Source organism: Haemaphysalis longicornis, unplaced genomic scaffold (genome assembly GCF_048455015.1).
Source record: "Haemaphysalis longicornis isolate Haplotype H1 unplaced genomic scaffold, Haemaphysalis longicornis Haplotype H1 scaffold_6, whole genome shotgun sequence".
Taxonomy (NCBI): Eukaryota; Metazoa; Arthropoda; class Arachnida; order Ixodida; family Ixodidae; genus Haemaphysalis; species Haemaphysalis longicornis.
In genome coordinates this window covers 11,712,204-11,738,739 of record NW_027526407.1, presented here as the reverse complement: position 1 = coordinate 11,738,739, position 26,536 = coordinate 11,712,204, and the positions used below count along the sequence as shown (strand labels likewise).

General features: G+C 48.4%; 1 protein-coding gene across 2 annotated transcripts in view; it reads right to left on the bottom strand.

Annotated features, from left to right (window-relative positions):
- LOC144142235 (putative cytochrome P450 301a1, mitochondrial) overlaps nt 1-26,536 on the bottom strand; it is an 84,406-nt gene that overhangs the window by 40,057 nt on the left and 17,813 nt on the right. Inside the window, exon 1 of one of the 2 annotated variants that reach the window (XM_077673597.1) lies at nt 9,172-9,529. The exons of the other annotated variant lie outside the window; for it this stretch is intronic. Coding sequence (XP_077529723.1) covers nt 9,172-9,367 — 196 coding nt within the window. The 5' untranslated portion in view covers nt 9,368-9,529. Of the gene's footprint in view, nt 1-9,171; nt 9,530-26,536 lie in introns of those variants that run through there. 2 annotated transcript variants of the gene reach the window in all.

The window sequence follows — 26,536 nt, the reverse complement described above, 5'->3', positions numbered from 1 at the left end:
ACGAGCCTTCCTAACTAAATGAACGCGTGCGCTGTCGGTTAATTACAACGGGGGGATGTATGACAAGCGCCAGCAGTTCACGAGTTTCGAACGTTTATGACTATACAAACTGTTTGACTTTCTAAGCCTCTCGGGTACGCCGCGACGACAGAGGCTACGACGGAACGCCGACTCTGTACCTCTGTCCAGCGAGCGAGCTACGACGACAAGGCGCGACCCTTAAGCCCTCTGCACAAGGCTATTTTTTTAGGAAAGTAACACACATTTACGCGTGTAATTGTTTATGCCAAGCCGCTTTCAATGTGCCTAAAATATAAGCTTTTTGAGTTTGTATATTAATAAAATGCGTAAAAAAACTCCTACCTCCCCTCGCGGGAACCCCTGTGTAGATGCGACGCATAGGGGGTTCACGCTGCAGCGTTGGACAGCGGAGGAACGGAGCTGGAACCATGGAGCGGAGCGGCGCAGGCACCGCGTATTATAGCGCACATAACGGTGAGGGGACGCGCCGGCGCCAGTGCTAGGCCTACCAGTGCGCCTGCCGCGGCTATGACGCAACACAACCCAACACAATCCACTTTAATCCAATAAATCCAATCTAAGCCAAGCCAATCCATTCAAATCCAATTCAATGCCCCTCACGAGAGAGTGTTCGCTATCGGAGAGGAGAGGGGGTGAGCGGCGGAAAGCGCAGCTCACGCGGCGAGGAGAATGGGGGAGGGGCGGACGCCGACAACAACGCCGACGCCGGATGCAGGGAAGGCGAGTGAATGAGATGCAGTCGCATCTAATATATCAAAGATAAACACATAGGCCCCGCTGGCGCAATCTCCCGCTTTAGGGAATCTGTAAAAGCTTCCGTGACTCCACTTTTCGCGCGATCGTTCACCTGTGCGAACAAGTGTGTGTTGCCAAACCGGGCGTGCATTGGTCATGCGCAGAAGAAAGGCTCCCGCAGCTGCATTGACGCATGCGGCGTGTATGCAGCGCGAAGAGCGAACAAGCGGTCGTTCACCGACGCGGTGTTGCTCGTAGGGTATACAGGTCAACGCTCAGACACCAGGCTAGTGTATTCCAGACATCGTAGACGCAGCTTTGGTACGATTTAAGCGCGGCTGAGTTCACGTATCTCCGAACTTTGAGGGTAACATGTTTGGGGGACAAGGGCAATTCTATGCAAAAGTGCAGCAAACAGGAGTTCAACAGCCGGTCGTATTTTGTTTGGGCTACAAAAAATAAAAAAAAAGGTCTTTCAGTCTGTCTATCCCTCGATTCAGCCACCATATCAAAAGAATCCTGAAACGAAAAGCCAATATAAACAAAGCCTTTTCAGAACACTAAACGCGGGACCACACTTTATACTGGTCGACATGTTTGAGTAAAAACAAAGCATTTGGCAAGCTTGAGGCAAAAAACATTATTACGGAACTTGTTCTAGCCCCTGTTCTTTTGATTGAAAACGAATGTGCTCTTGATGTTTGCGATAGAACATTCAAAATGACAAGAATATGTTTGGAAGTTTGAACAATTTGAATATTTGAACAATATATTTGTTCGCGCGTGCGTGTGTGTACGCAGATGCCCGCGCGGCTGCGGAAGGTGAACTGGAAAAAATGGGAACGCACGCGAAATTCGAATTCCGCGGGTAAACTTTCAAGCCAAAGGACCTTTCACAGCGAAAGCTTTCTTAGTGGGGCAACTGGCGTACCATCAAAACACTGATGTACTTCCCCATAAACCGGTTGGTCCACTGAAAATCTCTTGAGATCTCTGGACACAGCACGCGCGCGCGAAAACGGGGCTTCCATTGCGTCAAAACGGTTACTACAAAATCGCAAAAAAAAGGAGTGGTTCTAGAGTCGATCAGAAAAAATTGGTCGCCATACCCTACTGCGAAAGTGGATGTCCAGCGAAGCTGTTGTAAACGACTACAAGTGGTGATGGAGGAGGGTATGAAGCGTTTCTCGTTGTCTTGGCGGGCTTGTCGCTTGCGCTCGGCCCGTGTCAGCAGATAAGTGTACAGAGTATCGGCACTCGTTTCTGCTATTGTTCCCTGCCGCCGCGATGATCATTGGTCTATTCGCATTACGCGACATTTCTTTAGACTAGCGTCACTAAATAAAGGCTTTTAGAGTATCTGCACTCTTTTTTGTCATTGTAATGCGCCGCCAGGATTTTCATTGGTCGGTCGGCACCACGTGATATTTGTTTTCAAATGGGCGCAGCCGTTTTGTTTCTGGGTGCCCCTCTCTCTCTCTCTCTCTCTCTCTCTCTCTCTCTCTCTCTCTCTCTCTCTCTCTCTGCTGCGCTGACCCTAGAGCGGCCGGTCGCACTTTGCCCGTGACGACCGGAGGTGGTTTCGTTGGGAGAGATTGCAACACTGCAAGCCAGAAACAAAATGGCCCCCGAACGCTTTCGGGTGCACGAAGTGGCGGTACTCTTAAACGTAGCTTATTTAGTGACGCTTGTTTACACTGCGAGGGTTCATGGGCGCTGCCATTTTGTTTTTTTTTATGAGTTTTAGTCGGTCAACTCTGTTTGCCCTCCCTGCTCCGCGGCTGCGCGCGACTGACGTCGTTCCGAATCCCAATTAAAAATTCCCCGCATTTCCCCGAGGGGAAGAATGTGAAAGTGCGTATGCACGAGTTGAATTTGCGCGGTTCGGTAATGTTTGCGAAAGAGAGATCACACACACACACACACACACACACAACTACAAAGAAAGAAAGATGCATTTATTCACAGACACCTATTTGTGTTGTCGTTGTACTTGATTGCTAGAGCGGATCTCAGCTTTGAAATTTCGTGTCAGTACTCCTTTAAGCAGGTGCATTAGCCCTTCTCACGCCCGATTCTTGGCCAATCCCCCACGTGGGTATGTGCCATGTCAGCGGCCAGGCAGCGCGTGCCCATCTCCCCCGTTGCCAAGGAAGACGAGGAGATTCCTGGCCAATCCCCCACGTGGGTATGTGCCATGTCAGCGGCCAGGCTGCGCGCGCCCATCTCCACGTGCGCGGACATCGCCGGTGGACGCAGGTTCAGGGTCGCTTAAGAAGTGCATTGCACTTAATAACGCGTGTAACAGAATTTCAGCAACAGAAGTGTGTCCAAACATGCTGTTTTGCTGCACCTTAGGTAGCGATGTTAAACGACCTGGTCCAACTTAACGGCGAAGCCGGAAATGCGGCAATGTCTCAACCCTGTTGAACGACAAAGTAATCAACGACGCTGACTTACGTGCCTCATTGGCGTATTCCAATACCTTCTCTACTTCTCCGGAGGCAAATGCTGGGTCCTGCCTAGCCTGACGCACGCGCTCGGCGTCTTGGGAAAGAACTGCTCTATTTAGTGACACGGTCCTGCCTAGCCTTCAGAGATAATCTGCAAGCATAAGCTCTACAACGAACACGTGGTGCGGGGTCCCATTGTTCACAGGCGCGTTAACATCCATAATGCGGTTTCGATGCCCGTATTGTGTTTTCCTTAAAAACGAATTCTGGGCTATATGCTGTATGCCTGATAAGCCTGATGCATGCACTCGACGTCTTAAACATTGGGGTGTTTGCCTACGGAGGTCTTTTTTTTTCCACGGCGACGAAACCGTTGAGGGTAGAGGTATGCATCTTTGCTGGGAATGGGGTGCAATAATATACATTTATGTCATAAACCTCGTAACGGTACACATTTAGGTCGTTCGTAGATGCGTTTACTTAGTGCGCGAAAAATCGTCGCATGGGTTCATTCTTTGTTTAGGATTTGAGTCTTTGAATGTTTGACGATGTATTGGACGCACTTAAAGCGAAGGTTGCACGCTCTTTTAGCGAATGTTTTGAAGCACTTTTGACGCAGCTTTGAATGTAGAAAGCTTTCGCCCTTCTCTCAACTTCCTTTACGAAGGGATAATAGTTTGACGCGGCGACTTGTGCTTGCGCTTGCAGGCGCCGCCATTACTTTTGGTGACTCGCCCTTATCGCAGATATCTCTTCTACCTGATGCTCAAGGGACGCGGGCTTCAGCTCCGAATAGATACTAGTTCGAATTCGGGTGCCGCTACCGCAGTGCCAAGTCATCGGACCGTGAATCAGTGGAAGAAAACGCACTAAGCTTCGTCAACAGCGCTCCCAAGAGCGACCTCCGCATGTGAAGTTAACAAAGCGGTGTAGATGCAGAGGCCGGTGTACAGAGGGCGGTGTACATGCAAAGAGAGCCGTTTAGCTTTCGCGATTGACTGATTGTGGGGTTTAACACGCCGACGCAACGCAGGCGATGAAGTGCGGCGTAGTGGAGGGCTCCAGATTAATTTTGACCACCTGGGGATATTCATCGTGCGCCGAAATCTCGTACACACGGGCGTTTTTGCTTTTCGTCTCCATCAGAAAAGCGGCCGCTGCGGCCGGGAATCAAACCCGCGACCTCGTGCTCAGCAGCGCATCGCCTTAGCCACTGAGCCACCGCGGCGGGTCCGTTTAGCTTTCGTTATGGCAGCGCCCTGCAATTAGCAGTATTGGAAAAGAACGTCACCGGCACCCGTGGCTGAAAGGGCCATCGATTGTGCTTTTAGTATTGCCCGCTACGAGCGCTTTTCTTTGCCTAGATAAGGTTAATTGTTTCCGTCGTCAGCCGGTCAACGAACGGCGCCGGTTGTTAACAACGGAAGGGAAGGCGTCGTTTCTATAGGAGGCGGCGCTCACCAGTGCGTCATCAGTCTCGCCTCTCAGTCTCAGCGCCTTTTCAATGCGGAAGTCGCGCATGGACAAGGCGCTGACACACCTCGCGGTCGATGACCCTGCGTGTACAATGACCACTTGTGCCTTCTCTAAAGAAATACAAACCGTCTTGTCTGTTCGCAAGCTATTCTGCATTCCGAGCATTTCTTGCTAAGTAGACGGAGAATCGGCGTGAATTATGGGCGGTGGTTGAACTAGGCGCTTTTATTTCCTGCAAGTGAACGGATGCAGCGAAAACTTTTCAACGCAGAGACGTACAACTCCGATCGAATACTGTCCATTCCTTTCGTTTTTTACAGGATGAATGCTATGGAAAACGGACGATTTGTAGAAAGGCAACTCGTAATAGGGCATTTCGTAATGGGGAAATTCGCAGCAGAAACATTTGTCGCGTGGAGCAGTTCGTCGTACGCATATTCGTCGCTAATTCATCCAGTAGCTCAGAAGCAAAGTCTATTAACTTTTTAGGGCTTAAAGCACAACGACTGTTCGAAGAAAAGGGCGTCAAACGTGTATGTGCAACAGACAAAGTTCAGACAGCTCCCCAGAAGTAATCAATCTCCCCTGACACTGACAGGGCATGGGAGGCTTGAATTTCTCAAGAATATTTGGAAAAAATTTCTTGAATTTCACAAAAAAAAAGCATTTCACTAGAAGTGAAATGTTTTAAATTCTGTTTGTTTTCGGGCAGGGCACTTGGGAAAAAATTAGGTTTTTTTCGTCAAGAAAAAACAAAACAAAAGTGTGCGGTCTTTTCGTACCTTGCGGTCTTTTCGTACGTCCTGAAAATTTACAGCTATGTCTAACTGGAGATATATTTATCGATGCTCGAAGTGTAGTAGATATTCACGGAGGAGTTCTTTAATATCGCACGGCTTGCGGCATATTCAACATGAAAGCCGCACAAACTCATCCGTACTCTTGATCAAGTGTCGTGTTTAAAAAAAAGTTGATATACATGTTTACAAAGCAATGTAGTACACTTAGCTTCATGCAGTTTTTTTATACAACAATGATGAATATTATGCGGTTTGACGCGCCGAAGCCTCGCAGGCGATGAGGCACGCCGTATTGGAGGGTTCCGGATTAAATTTGACCACCTGGGAATCTTTAACGTGCGCCGAAATATCGAGCTCACAGTACTTTTTGCTTTTCCCATCATAAAAGGGGCTGCCGTGGCCGGGAATCCAACCCGTGTCCTTGGGCTCAACAGCACAACGCCTTAGCCACTGTGTCAGCGCGGCGGGTTCTTTATAGCATCCTGATCGCTGTGAGTTGTACAGAAGAAGGACATAGAAGTTACAAAAACAGAACTAGCCGGTTCAGATTGCGGGAACGTGTATAGAAGAACAGGCGAAGAGCAAAAACGCCCATGTGCTCGAGATTTCGGCGCACGTTAAAGATCCCCAGGTGGTTAAAACTAAGCCGGAGCGAATTTACTACGGCGCGCCTCATCACCTGCGTTGCGTCGGCGCGTTAAACCCTTCAATCAATCAATCTGCAGAAGAACGCCAGCAGTCATGCTTGTCTGGACAAGTCGACAGTGTAACGGAATATCTGTTCAGGAAGCATGACACAGAAGACGACACACAGGGGAATGACGGAGTTAAAAAATAGATATCACGCTTCGGGAGCGAAATGGGCCGCAGCGCACCCGAAATGTCATACCTGTTTTCTTGCTCTGCGTGTCACCTGAGCTTTATCTACGCTTGTCTGGAGCTCAGAAACGCCGCCCCTTCACTACATGAGCAATATCCGCAAAATATTTTTGACTCGTTCGAGCAGCCCTTCGCGTTATAATTTGTACAGAGACCGTGTGAATAAACCAGGTGTTACAGCTGTTTTCTGTACCATATACTTCCGTACAAGCAATGTCTTCACAGAAGATTGCAATTTAAAATTTTTTGCAATCTCACGGTGAATCAATGAAATGAAATTCACGGAAAAGATAGAGCCGCTTTGCGGCCAATCGCAGTATGTTGCCTTTAAGATATCTACATAAGATTAGGAGCTCGTATTTTCAGTTCGACAGTACAGTCTGGGAGACGCTTGTCTCTAACTACCTCAAGCAGCGTGCTCCGGACTGCGCAGGACACACCAAGTGATATCGCCAGGTTTGAGACCGGTAGAATGTGAGCATGCGCGGCCCGTATCAGCGCAATGGCTGTGTCCCTTGTCGCTGTGACCGTCTCCTTTGCTTCTGCATCTTCTTTGACAATGATAAACGCTGCATGCTTGCGCTGCCGGGCCGGGAAACAACATTAGAGATTATCCCCACCTAAGCGCACGGTGTGCGAGTTCTTCCTCTGCGTTATCTTTGGCGTACAGCCCTGCATTGCGTCATCGTTCTGCCAATACGATGCTAGAGAACGGCGGGCACCACAATCCGGTTTCTGTACTCGGCTTTGCACGTCCCTACCGACGGGCTAACGCCACAATACTGTGCAAGCGATCATGGACTGATATCTAGTCAGTCTAGAACACCGGCAGCGATGCGTTTTCGGCGGTCGTTGTTCGTTTTCTCGCATACAGAAAAAAAACCTGTAGAAATTGCGTATGGCGCCGCGAAAATTAAGCGTTGCACGTAGTTTTTGGCAGCAAACGCTGCACTAACAATCGCTAACCTCCACTCTTGTTTGCCGGCCAGACAGGGCAGGCAGCAATTCTCACGGCAAAAGAAGGTACAGTCGCGTGCGATTTGAAGGTAATCGCGCGAGCGTCGACCGACCACGACAATAACGCCCCCACGCGGCTTGTTTTACTCTGCCTGGTTCCTGGTTTACGCATTCTTCTCTCCCTCGGTCGCTGTTTATTCCAGCAGCCATCACTCCAGCAGCAAAATCAATAACCCCTTCCTCTTTTTTATCGCGCACACAGCGACGACGTCCCAGTCGTGGTATTTTACAGCAGTTCTCAAAAAGGTGCGCAGAAACGCATTCTCGGGAAATACTGGACATTTATAACAATGGGTGCTATCGCTGCTCACGTTAACCAATAAAAAAACACACACGTGATTACAACCACACAAGATCACCACAAAGCGGAAAGGGTGGTTTACTAGCCGGGGGAGTGATCACTGCTTGATGGAACAGCGACAGAGAGGAAGGAGAATGCATAAACTAGGTCCCAGTCACTCCGAAAAAGGCCGCGCGGGGGCGTTATCGCCTTTATCGGTCGAAGCTCGCGCGATTACTTTCAAATCGCACGCGACTGTACGGAAGCAAATGTAACGGGCACAACGACAAGGGAAACAGCCATCACGCTGATGCGCGTCACGCATGCTCACAATCTACCGGTCTCAAACCAGGCGTTTTTAGTAGATGTCTCCCGCGCAGACCGGAGACCGCGGAACCAGTACGCGCGGTCGCACCGACTGCTGGTTTCTTTCTTTGGAAAATAATGTAAATATAGAGCCGCCGAATTTCTTGATATCGCGGGGGCGTCGACTGGTTGGTGGGTCAACGCCTTATCAATGTAGAAAGCGGCGAAACGAGCGGGAATAGATCACGCAGTTTACATGCGCAGATAGGCCCCGTCAGTGCAATCGTCGTCTGCTAGGCTGTTTCCGCAAGTGCTACACACCGCTTCACCCTGGTAATCAACCGGAAATTTTCTTTGCTGTATGTTGACAATGATGTCCCGAGCGCCTTGTTCCAAGAAATGAAGATAGGCGGCTGATTACGATCAGAAAGAGGCTGTGTAGCACTTGCGGCCGCAGCCAATCGGTTCCACTGGCGAGACCATTGCTGCGCATGCGGATTTTACGACATAATATTTTCGCTTATTTCACAGCTTTTTACAGTGATAAGGTGCTGACCGACCCGGCGGTCGTGGCTCCGACGATATTAGAAAACAATTCGGCGGTTATACAGAGGACTATACAGGGCTGTTGATAAACACCTTGGGATTTCCCTTTCTGCCGGAGAGCCTTGCGAAAATTATCTCTAGTGCAGATCTGCACTGTGCCATTTGCTTGCCGCATCAGAGTTCCCTTCTAGTTGTGCTTTGCTTTTGTTGCGATTTCCGTTAACGTGGGTATCGAATGCATGTGTTGCTGCAACTGAAATTAGGCCAGCTAACAAGAGAATAGTGCTGGGGTAAACACATGGAAGAACGCAACCAATGCACGGAGATAGAGGATACCAATAGAAAAGAAAGGAAGCTGTTTTGAACAAGGTTTTCGATTTTGGGATGTGTGTAAGCAGTAATATTTGGCTCGAATGTGTCGCGGCCGTCTGAGGTCGAAAGCGTACGGACTCATTGAAAACGCTGTGGAAGTACTTGTGATGCTAAAGAAAGGCTGAAAAGTGGTGCGGGGAGTCATGGGCAAGCCCGAATGTCTGCAATAAAAGCCTTATTTTTGCGGTTGGTTACGAGCCCAGTAATTATCCGGCCCTACCGCTACTTGCACCATTCAGCTGCGGTGAATTTCACCACCACTTACCGATAACTGGGCAGTAAAACCAAGACGTCCCGACCAGCGGCACAGATGGAATCCTCGGAACTTCGGTGAATGGTTTCGCAGCCAACAGTCGCGTCTCAAGGAGTCTGTCTTCAACGCCACTCGAAAACGTTGTTCGGGAAGCGCCAATTCGTTGCGGAAACTTCAGAAACTGCCTAAATGCGTGCAAGCGATACATCGTTCCAAATCAGTTTTCACAAATGCAGCCTTGCCGTGGTGCAGCGAGCGCTAGTCCGTGCTGGCCTCTTCCACCAAAACCATCTCTCGCAATGCATCCGGCGCTTCCGCCACGGCTCAGTCAGCTGGTACGCCCTCTGAGTTACTAGCGCAAATTGCTTACTAGCGCCAATTCGTTCCCTGGTGCTTGGTGGGCTAAACTTTCAATGCATAAAACTACAAAAAATTACAGATGCTGCTACGGTGACGCCTTGGTTGATGCGCGAGGAGGAAACGCTGTGCCGCTTCGTCTGCTATGCGCAAAACGAGCGCGCGCCTGTCTTGTGTGCCGCAAGCGGGAACAAACACCACCTGCTTTTTTTAAAACATTGTGTTGCTGCTGCACATCTTGTTTTTTGACAGCTTTTAGTCGCTCGTTTGCTTGGACTCAGCACATGCACAAAACATTTGTTTGGTAATCTTTCACCGTAAAATACGCGCGAGCCCGCACGCCCTGAAGCGTGACAACTTTGTTTTGGCAAGAAAAAGGAGTAGGCGGGAAATGTGGTTTGTTCGCTGATTTTATTAGCAACGTATCGCAAACGAAGAAATTCAATATATGCCACAATAGCATACAGCTGTGTATCTCGTATAGAAAGTACAAATGTTCGCATTCTATGTCGGTTACACAAACATAAGAGACATGCTCGTGAAATTCATCGTATACAGAAAATTGCTGCAGTGGTCCCCACGTTCATTCGCTGTACACAATACAATTCTACAGAAACGACGTTTTATAATAACACACGTTCGTGAATATTAAAACGATTATGAAGTGCACATGACCAGCACATTTCGCACACCATTACGAAAAGCATCTCTTCCTAATTATTGTAAACTTGGTAGCCCAAAAACCATTCAATAGCTAGCGAATTTCCTGCACAATTTAGCTTTTGCTATTGCATCGATTCATAGTAAGTAAAGAATATTTATATTTTAACACTTAACTTTATTTCGCGACACAACCCGGAAAGCTTCATTCAAAGCTGTAACATTACTAACAGGGCATCATTGGACAATTCCAAATCAGTATATTGCAGTTATTCTTCAAAATTTTGAATGCGCACATTTTCTATCATGATTAGGGCACAAGTGCGACAATTCTTCAACACAAACAACAAATATCACACCGCAGACTGAGCATTCTATAGAGAAAAAGTAAGGGAAGTATAGACAAGTGTCGATGGATGATCAGCGTTGGAAGTTGGGCTAGGACTGAGTGCTGTTTGAAGCACAGGACCAATCTGAGCTATGCTATTAGTTTACTCATTGGCTGGACGTAATTCGTCATTTCCTTTTCGAAGACGCCCTTGCAAAAAGGCGAAAGCACGTTAACTTTGCTTGTACTTACTAAAAATATTTGTGTCTGCATACCTTCCCAGGAGATGAACAAGGCCTCGTGAACACCTTACGACAAAAGTACGAATTTTCTCCACAGACTCCTCTGCCTTCTTATTCAGACTATACTGGTGACCCTAACGCAACGCTGTACACGCCTTTTACCTACGAAGAACTCGAGGCAGCGATCCGCAACCTCACACGCAACACAGCACTAGGTCATGACAAAATCACGAATCGTCTAATACGCAGCCTTCCTCCTGCCAGCCTCGACCAGCTCCTGAATCTTATAAATGATCATTGGACACAAGGGACGCTTTACCCTGCCTGGAAACACGCTGACATCTCACTGATCCCCAAACCTGGCAAACCAATCGAGATACACAACCTGCGTCCTATCTCCCTTACTTCATGCCTCGGGAGACTGCTTGAACACATAGTTTACAATCGACTTACGGCGTACATCGAAGATAACAACCTCTTCACAACGACGATGTACGGCTTTCGATCTCAACTGTCTACTCAAGACATCCTCCTGCAGCTCAAGGAGGACCTTCTCAATACCTTCCGAAGCATCACAAACACTGTATCCTCGCTCTCGACATGAAGAGCGCATTCGATAACGTTTCCCACGACACCTTACTAAACAGCCTAGCTACTCTCCATGTTGGGACACGACTATACAACTACGTGAGAGCTTTCCTTACCAACCGCACCGCTACAGTGGGGATCACCCGCTTACGCACACCCTTCTTCCCAGCGCACCCCCGGTGAACACCACAAGGCTCCGTCATTTATCCTTTGCTATTTAACATAGCTCTCAAAGATCTGCCTCCATAACTGGACACGGCCCCATCCTGCCACCATGCCCTATATGCCGACGATCTTACGATATGGACCAACTCAGGTTCCATGGGCGAACAAAAAAAATCCCTTCGACGAGCAATCAACATCACTAGCATATATCTCTCTAAATGTGGTCTGACCTGCTCCCTGATAAAATCCACACTGCTAACCCTTCAGCATAGAAATCGGGAACGACACACGGCGCCGACATCCGACCTGGCTCTTACTATACAGACTCGCCCCGTTCCTGTAGTAACCCATCTCAGGGTACTCGAACTCACAATCCTGAGACGGCTCAGGCTCACACACCATCCTGGCACTTCAACGCACAATTACTCAATTGGCACAACTAGTTAAGCGCATCACCCACCAATGAACGTACTGGTCTCAAAGAAGCTGAAACTGCCCGTCTGGTTCAAGCTTTCCTCATCAGTCGCCGTACATACTGAGCTCCTCACCTGTTGCTCAAACCAGCAGAGCAGAAGAAACTGGACATTTTAATTAGGCGAGCGTACAAAACTCCACTCGGTCTCCCCACTAACACCTCTACTGATTTGTTCTTACGCTTGGGAATACATAATACTTGGACAGAGCTGTGCGAAGCTCAACGAACTTCGCAATTTCAACGCCTCAAGCTTACGCCCACTGGCTGTAGTAGCTTAGCTCGTCAGGGCTATCCGACCCCGACTCAGCCTCACTGCCTGGCACATCTTCCCCCCTACTGCGCGCTCGCATTAAAGTCGTCCCGATACCCCGGAACGTGCACCCAGGCATCCACGATGGTCGTCCCACCGCCCGCACCAACTACATCTGCAACGACTACCACCATCTTCTGGACACGCTGTACGTGGACGCATCCCCATATCCAAACCGATCAACTTATGCCATCGCCACTGTCGACAGACAGAAACGTCTTACCACTACTTCCTCCACACGGACCTCAACACAAACTGAAACTGAAGAGATAGCCACTGCGCTGTCCCTTACCCCCACTCGTCGCGACTACGTGACACTAATCACGGACTCGCAGGAAGCCTGCCGGCATCTTCAATAAGGTCTGCTTCCTCACACTGCCCTACACATCTTGAGCACTCCACTTACCTCCCCGAGGAGTGCCACATTCTGTGGACTCCTGGCCATTGTGGGTTGGCTGGCAATGAAGCGGCTCACGACGCTGCCCGAGAAGTGATACACCGGGCCATTGCCCCCGACCGCCCTCCTCCCCCCTGGATACCCAACCCATCCCCTACTCACCTACAACGACATTCGCACACAATATAAGCTGTCTCGTCGGACCTTCCCGACACGTCGCCCTTCTCTAACAAAGGCTGACGAAATCATCCTCCGCCAACTTCAAACTCGGACGTTCCCTCACAATACAATAGGCATTTGATCTTACCACCTCTCACCACCACTGTGCAAGTTTTGCCCCGAAACAGGTAACCTTTACCACATCGTATGGGAATGCTCCCACACACCCGACCTCCCTGCCAATCCCCCCCCTTCCCCTTCACAGTGGGCGGCGCAGCTGTCCAGCTCTGAACCTGGCTCCCAGCTTAACCTGGTGAGACGGGCCGGGGTGGCTAGCCAGAGCCAGGGAATCCTGGAGTAAGGAGTCTCCCCACTGGTCTGCCTTCACGCGCGGAGTTGAACTGGGCTTCAGTAAAAGTTTTATTCTCTCTCTCTCTCATGGACAGAAAGAGCGCCTTCTTCCTCATTTGATATAATGAAAGCACTCACGGTAAGAATGCCAAGTAGTCTTAGCACTTGCGCAACTTCACCGAATCAAGTAAAAGTTCTCAAAATTCGCATACGGCAGCTATGGATTATTTTGAAAAACAAGAGCGCAACTGTGTGAGCAATGAATGTCTGCCGAAAAACAATACGCTGCACAAACATCTAAATGCGCTGTAGTGTTTTGCAAAGATACACTGTTCAGGAGATTGCCCAAAGAAATGCTGCACCCAAATATAATAAACCATGACTAAGTCAATATTTCCTAATTGTGAAGCTTCTGCAGCTTCTATTTTGCAGCGGATTTCTCTCGCTGTGTTTCTTGACGGCCCGACTTATGTAATTTCGGTGCAGCATAGCCATTCCCTAGCAAAACTGCCGCAGTAGGTGTATGCGGCACTTTTTAGAAAAAAATATTGTAATACTTCCAAGTGGAACGTCTTCCCAGACGACTTCTCTGGTCTGCTTGTGCAGTTGACGGCGCAACAAGCAGGCATTTTGGCGGAATGCGGGCGAAACCAGCCCATACGTAGTGTAGCGGCGCGGGTCCGCCGCGCCGAGACGACGACGACGACGAAGGCCGAACCACGAGGCGCGCGCTCGCGCTGGAGGAATAAAAAAACACATAACGGCACTCCCGCCCGCATCGTAAAGCAAAGCCCTCGAACAGGCTCTTTCTGAGTTCGCCAGAACGAAAAAAGAAACATCCCCCTCGCGAGGGGCACGATCAAAGGCAGAGCATTTCCGCTGGGGGCGCGCCTGCAAGTCGTATGGATTACGTATTGGTTGTTGTAATTGTTGTCTTCCAGCGTAGACATTGTCGATGAAGTCGATGGTGAAACGTGAAACGTGCCGTGAACCCCCTGCCGCGGCTATGACGCAACGTGGAGCGGTTATGACGCAACGTGGCGCGGCTATGACGCAACACAATCCACTTTAATCCAATCCAATCCAAATCCAGACCAATCCAAGCCAAGCCAATCGAATCCAATCTAATTCCCGTCGCGAGAGAGTGTTATAGCGCCGAAATCGCGCCACCACACGAACGCGTGATGTTGACGTCACGATCACGCCACAGATGTTAGCGACCGGAGCGCGCGCGAACGACATATGTGGTTTAAGCGCCAACCGACCGCGGCGAGAGAGCGCGATGCGAGCGCCCCCACCTGTTCTTGCGTGCGAACCGACTGTTGGTCAGCGCGAACCCAACGCGGCGAGAGAGGGTGTTGCGCACGTCCCCACCTGTTGTGCGCCCGAACCGAACGCGGCGAGAGAGGGTGTTGCGAGCGGAGAGAAGGCGAGGAGGACGCGCGGGAGAGGGCGCACCTGTGGCCGACGGTTGAATTAGTCAAGGATATAAGGCGCGTTCGTAAGCTTCCACTCTGTGTCGGCTTTGTGGCGCAGTGCGTAGAGCACCATGTACCTTGCATTCCGACCGCAGAGTCGTGGGATCCAAACCTGGCGCCGGTAAGTATCATTTTTTTATATAGTGTAGGGGGAGCGATGCGGACTACGGACGTCAACGCGGGTGACATCGTGAGTTACTGAAATGCTCTGCATTTAATATTTATTTGCGCAGAGGGTGGTTTGCCTTACCTTTCAGTACAGTAGTCACCCGGCACACATGCGCGACCACGCCCATGTGCTTTTACATGTCCTTGACTGCATCGAAAAAAAAAAACAGCAGAAAGCAGCGTCATATTGGCAAAACGCCCGCCTTGATTACCATGAGACTGAAGCATTGCTAAGGTTTAATAGCACCCTGAGAAGGCCGGATCACAACTCCATAGGAAAGGCTTGCAGATGCAATCTACTGGCCTATTCTCAAGGAATTGCTGCGCGATGCCGCCTGCAAAGCAGTACAAGACCTTCTACTTCGTGATGCCAAGGAAGTCCTCACCCGATGTCTCGCTTCGGAAAAGCGCTTCAGTTACAAAGGCCTACTGAGATTTAGGCTTACCTGAGGACAGCCGTGTAAAGGGGTGTGAATCGACAAATTCGCAATTCCCGCGAGATGACAGATTATACAATTTCCTTCTTAAAAAAACGCGTTTCAACGCAGCAAAAAACTGAAACACATTTGGATGCTCAGTTCCGTCACCCTTCCGCCTCAAAGCACTGAAAAGATTCTCTAGCGAGTCTTGCTATTAGTCGATGGGTCAGGAGGCAAGTGAAGTTGAAATTGTGATGAAGGTGTTTTCGCAGCATAAGGGTAGCCTGTTTGGTCACTAGTCATCAACGGATGGCATGCGGCTGCCTAGGGCTGGGAAATAGCCAGCACGGTATCCATTTGATTGCCCCTCACAAAAAGGCAGGTGCTCAGAGGTTGCACGCAGAGCATAGGTCATTTTGCCAGGAGTACTGGCAGCGGCAGTTTTGCTATTGAGGCATTCAAATAGCTTGTCCATATCAAGTCTTCAGTAGGTTTGACAGTCCAATCAAGTCTTCAGTAGGTTTGACAGTCGCAGACAGCTTGCCAGGAGCAATCATGACTGACATTGCTACCGGCACAGACTCGCTCAGGACTTTCTTGGCGAACCTGACCTTAATGCTGTGGAAAGATATATCTAATGTTAATTTTCTCGCCATATTCACTCTAAGTGGGTCGGAGCACTGGTATAATTCACAAATGTAGCTCCAGTCCACAAGTTCAGTGCCAGTGAAAAGCTGGTGAGGGGTTTTAAGGTTATTTCTCGTGAACTTCAGTAGCTGCAGGGTGTTGAAGAAGAAATAAAGGTTTTGCTCGTTCACCTGGAAGTATGGATTTTCCAGTGTCGGTGCCAGTTTATGAAATAATTGAACATTATGTGACCCCTGATCACACACCACGGTTTTGACGTACAGCTCGCATTCTGCAAGCTGCGCTATCAAGGCAAGGAGCAGTCTCTGGATTTTTTCCGCCCGCAGAGAAGTTTTGGCAACAGCTAACGCCACTGGCATCACCCACGATTGCGAGATTACAAAAAGGAGTGCGAGAAACGCAACTTTTACACCGCTGTTATCCTCTCTGAGCCATCATCTGAACACCCAATGACTATATTAGGCTTTCTGTCGTACTGCAAATTTGGTATAAGTGACATTTCATCAAATGCATTAATGCATGCCCCATCTTCTCTTAGCCAATTTTTCACTACGTCTTTAGGGATGCCTAATACATTTGAAATAATTCCTGGTGTCAGTGAAAGTTTACATAACCACCTTCGGAGGGACCTCGGTGATGGCAAAGCTAACGCTTTCGAGAGTTGGCGGTAAGGACTTGGCCCATGATAGTACATATTCAAGGCGAATTCCTTTACCTCTAGAAACCACCTCCTTCTCTTCCTCTTGCGACAATGGAGTGCCACTTGGCTACCAAAGAGTTTGTAGAACTCTAGGCGAACATGAAGCTTTTTTTCCTCTGGAGTGCTTATCACGTAGTAATGTTTCGACGGCTTTTTAACCTAACTGACTTCAAATACCTTTGTACATTATTGCTTAGTCGCTTGATGACGGCTGCCATCTTCGGTGCATATACCTTCCTCTTTCGGCCTCGCTGAGGTAGTAAGGAAGCTGTAAAGAGAGATGCACACACTAACTTATCATACACTATAACTTATCTTTGGCTTAGCATATCTACACAGGGCGAGCACAGAGCCCTGTCTATGAGCAAGTGTCATGTTCTTTAGTAAAAGAAATTTTGTGCGCGACAGGTAAGACTAAATAAAATTTCTTATATTGATGGATGCGTGGATGGATGGATTATATTGATGGATGCGTGTCACAAGCACCCTTGACAGAAATCTGATAATTCATTACCTGTTCAGGCATCTCTAAGAATTTTACGTTTAATTAGATGCAGATAGCTGGGGTTACCATCAAAGTCAATGTTGATGTTAACAGAGCTTCATGATATGGCATCTTTCATGAACGGTGGCATGAGATATTAGGTGTTGGTATATCGAATAGTTTCCTTTATTGTTTGCAGGAACGTCTTTATCACATGTGGAACATGTAATGTCGGTTATAGAACTTTGTCATGTAAATAATAGTCTAATATATCCTGTAAAAACAAAAAAGAAGACTCCCCTGGAATCGGTTAAAAAACAGTAACACAATCTTACGCGATGTTTCCTGGCCGGATGTTTGCGAGCACGGCGCCCACACTCATCTGAACGGCCGTACACGGCAAAGCCAGATGGTCCAGGCACGGATAATTCGTCCAGGCACTGAGGCACTGAGGAATTCATAACGAGACATAATGCAGAGTGTTCGGTATTTATATTTGTTGACATAACACTAAATGGTTCGTGGCCGCAGTACCAGCATGCACACAAACAACCGTTATAACACTTCTTGATTAGTGCAGATTACGGGAGCTTAAAGGAGCCATGAAGAGAAAATACAACTTTGTTTAATTTGAAAGAACTACGATTCAGTATCTCACTCAGCTCCATTACAGCCACAAAAGATGTTTTTTTAACGAAAAAAAAAGCAAGAAGTATTTAAAAACTTTCAAATTTTGCGCCACAGTGACGTATTATGAGCAAGCATGACGTCACACGGGCCAACAATAAAACATAATTTTCAGTGCGTTAACTGCACGTTAGCATTCGAGTGATGCGGTCAAATGGAACTGGAGGCCCCATTACAGACGTCGAGTCATGTGTCGTCGCGGAAGGTCGCTTAGGCGGCCGCCAATCGCGCAAACAAGGTTCCGTGACGTCATAGAAAAGTTGCGGGAAATTGGCTAGGGGGTCGCGACTGCTTCACACGTTTTCTTTAATATCTCCGTTATTTGTTCGAAGATTGCGATGATATTCGTATCATTGTTATCGGGATTAAGCAGTCTTTCTAATAAGCCCAACTTGTATTTTGTCTTCATGGCTCCTTTAAGGTATACAAATTGGGGCAAACAAGGACAAGCGCATACTTGCAGCCGAAATTTTATTGAAACCAAGGCACATAAGAAAGACAAAGGCTTATGTGCATTTCTTTTTAATAAAATTTCTTGCCCGTATGCGCTTGTCCTTGTCTGTTATTTCTTCAGTCTGTGTTAGTGTTGCGCCACCAAGACATCATGACATGGAACCCAATTAACACGAGAACAAAAATGAAAGAAAGTGCTCCTAGCTATTCACACTAACCCCGCACCCTATATACGCCTCGAGCTTCGCGATCGCTGCGCCGCCTGCCGCCGCTTCTCTGCCGCCGCTTCTCTGATAGGGGTTCGTGCAGTGTTTTGGTTCTGGTTTCCTTCTTTTCGCCTTTCCGCGCCCCCCCCCCCCCCAAAAAAAAAAAACTTGTTCTGGTTACGTATATAAGCCAAGTGTACGTTTAGTTCACTTAAATAGCAGCTGCGTCTTCGTAGAGTGCGCCATCGTCTGCAAGAGCTACCTGGGGACGTCGTTCTGCGCACTTCGTCGCCGCTCTTCCGGGCGTCGGCGACGGTAGAAGTATATCACCACTTTCACCTCCAAATACGTCAAGCACAAATGAATTCTACTGTCGCCTCGTTTAGACCTGATACTGGCGCACTGAGAGGTTAACTTCATTTTGCAGCCTGGACAACGAATGCGGCTTCGTTTCGAATATATACGTAGCAGAAAAATATGTTTCGGGGATATGATTACCCAATCCCGGACAAACACTCATGCCTTTCATAAGAATATAAACCATGCGAAAATGTAAGTATATTACAAGCCTGTGCGTCGTTAAATATTTGCCCACACACGCCTTATAGCAACAACCAATGCAACTTATTGAAACCACAAAAAAGAGATGCTGTGCAAGTGAGGAAGAAACATAATAGCTCTAACGGAAATGAAAAAAAAAAAACAGGGCAGCTTCTGACATGCTAAAGACGTTCATCGAAACTTAAGCCAGATAGGGTTCACCAGACCAACTATACGCGAAATGCACTGCTATTTCGCGAAACATAGGGGGGGGGGGGGGGAGACGAAAGAGGAGGGGAACGCCGTGTTACATGCGGAGCGGAATCAAGCAATGAACGTTTTAGTAATCATACACACAAATCTCGCGTTCTACTTCAACGCACAGCTGATTGTATGGCGGACGCATTTTTGGAAGTATGCAGGGTATTGGCGGTGAGCTCGACCACGGGCGGCGCTGCGAAGCGCGCCTCCGTGACGTCAGCTTAGGGATTCTCGCATATGTCGTCTGCTTCACTCGGGCTCGCTCACCCCGCTATTTCTTAGCGTGAAGTAGACGTCTGATGCTTGTGCGCACCAGATTTTGCGAGTGCGTAACTTTTTATCATAACAATAGACTTAAAATCACATAAACTAGCTCAGGGCGTGAGTTTAAGTATACTTTTGGATACCGCTACGGAATAAACATTGCCGGCGTCACCCCATTCCTTGCGAAGCCGGTCCTGTGCGGAGCGCGATGAGTCGGAGCTAGGCGTCAGCTTCTGTATTGAGCAATATTTCTAACAAAGAAAACAGCCAGGTGCTAGTAACCGACAACAACTAAAATACAAGACCAAAACAAATTCCAGGCCTTTGGGGCTGTCGGCTTTGGCAGAAGGCATTGCGATTGCGAACCTTGCCGAACGCTCGAAAGTGTTGCATCACATCACTTTACGTTGTCATGGCATGAAAGTATGCCGACATGCGGTATGGCACGCAAAAAATGTAAATTGAATTCTAAACAACCTTCACCTTCTGTAAGTACGGGCGCGTGCTGGCTTTATACCAGGTTTCCAACCAGTATGGAGGTGTTTTGATCAAAACAAGTCACGTTTACGGTAAAGATACAGTAACACTATGCTTGTTCAGACCTGGAGGGAAATTCAGTACATTTCTCACAGCCTTATCTCCCCAATATTCAGATATGCGTAATAGGAAAACTGCGCTCAAGACGAGGACAAGGAGGAGGAGGAGGAGGAGGAGGAAGCGAAGGAGGAGAAAACTTAATTTAACAGTAAAATCGAACTGATTAGTGGGCCAGGTCCTCAGTCCAGGACAAGATAGTGAGAGTAATTTTCTTCGATTCATAGAACGCCATCCCGAGTAGACTAGGATTTGTTTCTTACGCCTGGAATGGGTGGCAAGCAATAAAGAGATTTTTGGAAATATTCTTCAGTTTTAATTCTTGCAATATATGCGCGGATACTATTTATTGCGTTGGTTAGCTAGTATATTACACCCTTAACACCGTAATATAGTCATAATTGTTTGGGTTGAGAGTCAGCTCGTTATGATAACGACGGTTACTGTAGAAATTCGGAGCACAAAAGACGCCTTCGAGTACTCTGGACAACGTTGCCTGGGGCGCGATCGCGGTGGCGTAGCACAAACAGGCACAAACCTTCTCTTTGTATTTGCATGTGAATAGGCAACGCACGCTGCGGATATGCATCTTCTTGCATGCATTCATAACGAAAGCCAATTTGTGAAAAAGGGAATGTATACCATACAGCCTTAAGAAAATATACGCACAATCTTCGTGAGCCTACCAAACATTCCCAAACCTACTAATAAGACATTTGTGATGGTGCAGAAAAACTAATGCGTTGGGAACACCTAACAAGAGCATCTGAAAAACAATTCAGGGAAGCCTATGCATTTCGAATACTTATTGAGGAGCTCTGAGCGCTAAACCCCGCGAATAAGCCAGGAAGGACGAGTTATAAACGATCTTCTGACCGAGGCTCTCAAGAAGGTTGTTCTCTCTCTCTTCAAGTGTTGCAAACTTGGGGGGGATACAGACTGAAGTTATTTAGATGTGTCAGAAGCTGGCAAAAATAACTGAATTACTAGAAACACGCCTTTGATGCCCTAAAACATCAAAGCGGGTGATTTCTAGCGCAGGCACTGCTGCCCCTCACAAGCGGAGTGTAGCAGACGACAGCGGCGCGAGTCCCTAAGCCGACGTCAGAGCCAGGGGGCGCCACTCAAACATCTCATCGCCAATACAACAAGCGATGAAAGGGGTCGTTGAAAGAGTTTGGCACGTGATAAGGCCCCCTGATTTGCGTTTGTGCTTTATTGTACAGGCTTCCTGTGCCATGTGACGATATTTCGAAGAAGCATTTAGTCGCGGACGCGGATTATATTCAAGCCCGTCTCCGCGCTGCTCGCAGATTGATTGATTGATTGTAGGGTTTAACGCGCCGACGCAACTCAGACGATGAGGCGCGCCGTAGTAGAGGGCTCCGGATTAATTTTGACCACCTGGGGATCTTTATCGTGCGTCGAAATCTCGTACACACGGGCGTTTTTGCTTTTCGCCTCCATCAGAAAAGCGGCCGCCGCGGCCGGGAAACGAACCGCTGCTCGCAGAGGCGCTCACCTCACGACAAGACGACTCTGTCGTGTGCTGATCCCCGAGTATAATTATTATGCATTGTCCATCGTACTTTTGTTGACTATTCCCGGAATTAACACAGACTGGCTTGTAAATGGTGGTGATCAATATCTAAGGTATAATATATTGGCAAACGTAACTGGCGTGCTGTCAGGTATGAGTGCTCCGCTGATTATGTAAGCGCACAAAACTGACTTACATCGTAGTGTACAGCCGTAGCATGAACATCTGAGGAACCGGTGGTTACGGAGACACTGCTGGTAAATTCAGGGCAGTGTAACTGTATGCAATCGGCTCCATCATACCCCGGATCCGCGACGCTGGCCTGTGACACACACCTGGCGCTTATACAGACCGAATATACCACACTAAGATCGCGTTAGAAACATTTACACTCTCGTAAACACACCCCGCTTGCGAACAGAGTGACTGCTCCACATAAACATGGATTTCAAACGCCCGCAAACGATAAACCTCGGTCGTGAACGTGCCGCAAAAGCAGCGGCGGCAGTGGGGAGCGGGACGCGGACTCCCGCGGCTGCTTTCGAAACGGGCCTCTAGGGGTATTTCAGTGGCGCCCCTACAGGCCGCGCTCGATCGTATATTGGTTCTTCAACCCCTCCCCCTACCCACTCCTTCCATCACCTTGGCGTTAGCTTTCTCGTCCACGACACAAAGCAAAAACACCCGCCCCTTTCTTGATTCCCAAACGGAACACGCCGGCCTGTGCTTACCGGCCACTGCAGCGACGCTGTTTCGGCCCGGGTGTTCTTGAGTCGAAGAAGCCGTGGCTTCTGCATGGGAGGGTTTTTTAAGATAGGGCAGAAATAAGTCACGTTTAAGTAGGTAGCGAAGGGCACACCTTTCACTCACGCTTAATTATGGCGCGTGAAGCCGCTTGCCTCCCGTAAATTCCTTTTTTTTTATCTTTGCATTCCTTCGATGCCCTGTAGCAAAATAGCGCAATAAAAATTATGCATCCGACAATTACGTGTACAAAAAGGAAAAGCGCAACCGCTACAAAAGCGCAACCACTAATAACTTGTTTTTCTTACCTTCATCGACCAGGGACCTCGCTTCCACAGCAGCAGTGGGTACAGGCAGGGTCGGCGGAAGCACTTTCGGTGAAGTGGTTCCAGTAGAGGTGGTAGCCGCTGTACATTTCCTTCTTTGTCAGCCGCGCAATGTCTCTCCTTTTGGCGCAATTAAGCCATACATTACACCGCTAAAAATACCGCTATGGGTATCAATAAACAACAAGTAAAAGCGAAACAAATGTCGAGAACCTAAAGCATGTTAAAAAATGTGTCCTAGCGCAGGTTGAAAAGCGAAGCGCAGCTCGGCCGTCGCTCAGGTAACTCGACATTCTCGTAATATAGAATGCAAGTGGTCAGGTGCTACGTAAAAGGTTTTGGCGGCCTCATTCGTGTTTATAAACGTTCACAGGTGGTACTCTTACCCCAAGAGACTGGTCAGCGGAATGCTCACATTTGAGCTCATTAAAATGTTTCCCCCCCGCTCTCTCTCTAAAGCCAAACAACTAAGTGCATCAAAGAAGCCTTTAACCACATTCGTCAAGCATAATTTGCAAGCTTCCCTCTCATGGAGAAAAAATGAAGAGCAACCGCTCGCCAAGCAGATACCTAAACAAAATTTCCGTCTGCGCGTCGGCTGGCATTAATCGGCTCATGAGAAACTGTCGACAAGTAGCTTCACATGCTTACAATAATACCGAAAAATGCGTGTACCAAACAAAAAAAAAATTCACTGTAAAGTAACAGCGGTTCAGATTTTTCAGTTCGCCCTGAGGCTTTTTTGATAAGGACAGCGCTTGCTTCTTCATAACGACGGAACAGAAAGTGTGCTTACGTGTCATCGCCCTGGGAGGCGGAAAAATGTCGCTATTCTATTCGTATTCGAGTTGTCGCACCACACAGCAGCGCAGCACGCCTTGTGTTCTTTCCTCAGTTTTTCCGACATTTTGAGCCCGTTCGCACGCACAGGCACCAAACTGTTCACCTTCAAGGCGTACCACAAAAGTTCTACACGTGCACACAGGGAAAGCGGCAAGAGCAGAGATGAACAGGATGTTCAAGTCCGTGGCGATACCTCGCCCAACGCTAACCATCAATTTTTACAGGATTATCACGGCGCCGGCACCAAGTGGGACTGATAGTACAAACGACCAGGACAGCGGCCAGCCTGCTGCTTCGTGCCACAATCTGGTCCACCACCAAGATAATCTGTTCTGCCCTTATCTCGCCCTGGAAACCGTGGAAACCCTGGTGTGTTCATCGTCTACTTAAGACGCTTGCTTCGGCGGGCACTTCACAGTCGGCGGTAGTAAGTTTCGTACTTTGTTGGCACAGATCTCTGCTAAATTATGGCTACGCTGCCCGAATGCCCATTTTTTGTTCAAACAGGCAGGGACGTTGAATAATACTTGGTCCCACGAACATTGTATACTGTACACGCCTCAACATGGCCTTCGCTTACGAGATCGCTTTGTTGTGCCTAGGGTTCGCACGAAGTATGGTGAGTGGTTCCCTACTTTTAGATGCGAAGCATCTCATGCTCGGGGATGTGTCCCTCCCTCCCTTGTTGTCGTTGTTGTCCGCCGTCCTCACTCTACTGCGCATGCGCGTCTCTTCAGCCCCGTCAGCGTTCGGCCTTACGTCAGCGCAGTCCACTATAAATATTTAGGTCCCTTCTATGCTCAGCTCCCTTCCCTCCTACTGTTATCTCTAAGAACCCGTGCTCAAGTTACAGACGCTGTTTTAGATGCAAAGCATCTCTTGCTCGGGGCTATGTCCGGCGTCCGTCCGTTGTCCGCACCTCTCCCCCTACACTATATAAAAACAAATAGTTAGCGGCGCCCGGTTTCGATCCCACGACTATCTGGCCGCAACGGGAGGTCCACGATGTTCTTCCCACTACGCTAAAAAACCGCGACAGGAGCAAGTGCAACGAACGCGCCTTATGTCCTTGACTCATTCAAACTACGTCAAGAAGCTACTGATACAACGAAGGCACGCGAAGCTGAACGTCAACGGAAACGACGAACTGAAAACTTTAGAGGAGGATGTTGATTTTTTCGTGGGAAAGCTGTAACGGGAAGCGCCACGCGCCTTGCAGCTCAACCATCCCCGTACGCAGCGCCTCTGATGCTGATTGTGGCGGGATGCCCCGGGGGATTGGGCAACCAAACAATCCATCACGAGATAGCTTCGCGTTCAACCACCGTCGACATCTTCCCGTAGGGTAACCGATGGAGAAGAATACAAAGCTGCGAAGAGGAGGGCGTGTACGTTGCTCTCGCCCCGTCCGCACACCTCTGATAATGATTGTGGCAGGATGCCCCTAGGGATTGGCCAACCAAAGAATCCATCACGAGATAGCTTCGCGTTCAACCACCGTCGTCATCTTCCCGTAAGCGAACCGCCGAAGAAGAAGAAGGAAAAGACAAAGCTGTGAAGGCGAGGGCGTGTACATTCCTCTCAGCCGGTGCACCAATGTCAACAACCTTTACCTCACCAACGCTGACGGAGACTACCGATTCTACCACAAAGACGACAACATCGACAAGACATGATGGACGAGTTTCGGCGCCTCGAGAACCACCACCTACTCACCGAAACACGTGCGTGCCTTTGCCACCGGTGTGGACCCGGACGCGGAATTCCCTCTGGCGCTAGTAAACACCAGAGCACTAAACATAACGGCAACACAATGGAACCACACGGAACCGCCACGATGCTTCGCATCCTCATCAGGGTTCCCCACGGGACGATGGTGTAATTTTTTTTATTACGTGGTTGATGCAGAAACTGTTGAGTGTATTATGGTGCGTGTTTTATTCCCCAACTCCTTTTGTGTACATTCTTGTTTCTTTTTCTTTGTTCTTTATTGCTTTCGTTCATAAACGACATAATGTTTGCATCGCTGCGTCGGTGATGTGCAGCAACTGCCGGGGACAGCACCGCAAGCCTTTTTCTGGCTTGGGATGGCCCGCACATGTATCTAGTGCCTTGAGAAATAGGTTATTTATTAATTATTATTATTATTATGAATATTATTATTATTGTGCCACACACACGGGAGGGGGAGCTTTGATAGCCGTCAATAGCTCATTTAGATGCGTGAGGCGCGCAGACCTTGAGACAGAGGATGAGTCTGTTTGGGTTGAATTGTGTTCCATCGGTGGCGAACGCGTCCTGCTTGGTGCATTTTACTTAGCTCCTAACATAGCTCCGGTTTCTTTTCAAACTTGTTTAACATCGATAGAAAATGTAATTTCCTCTCATCCTAGACACCGTATCATGATTCTCGGTGACTTTAACTCGCCGGGAATAGAATGGGGTGACCTTAGTATTTCTCATTACAATACCTACGTCCTTCAAAAGGCCTCAGCCTTACTTGACTTTATTTCATTTACTGGTCTTGAACAGTGCAACCACGTTGTGAACTCTGCTGGGAGCTTACTTGACCTTTGTTTTTCAAACATCGAAAACATCAGTGTCAACATAAGCCCTAGTGGTTTGGTTACCCCGGACAATTACCATCCACCCTTATCTATAGTACTACCTATTCATAGTGATGTGCAAAAGGCCAAGCCACGTGTTTCCGAACTCCCCCGCTATAACTTTGCTGCAGGTGACTACATTAGTCTTTACCAGTACTTGTCGAATTTTGATTGGTCGGCAATCCTCGCGTCAAATGACCCAAATTTTCAGGCGAGCCAATTAACCAAAGTACTGCAAGAAGGTATGCGCAGATATATACCACTAAATAAATCCAAATCTTCGAAGTATCCTTTCTGGTTCTCGAGTGAACTCCGGTCGGCGCTAAAAGGCAAAGAGCGTGCCCACAGGAAAGCACAAAAGGATGGGGAGACAAAATGGAAGTT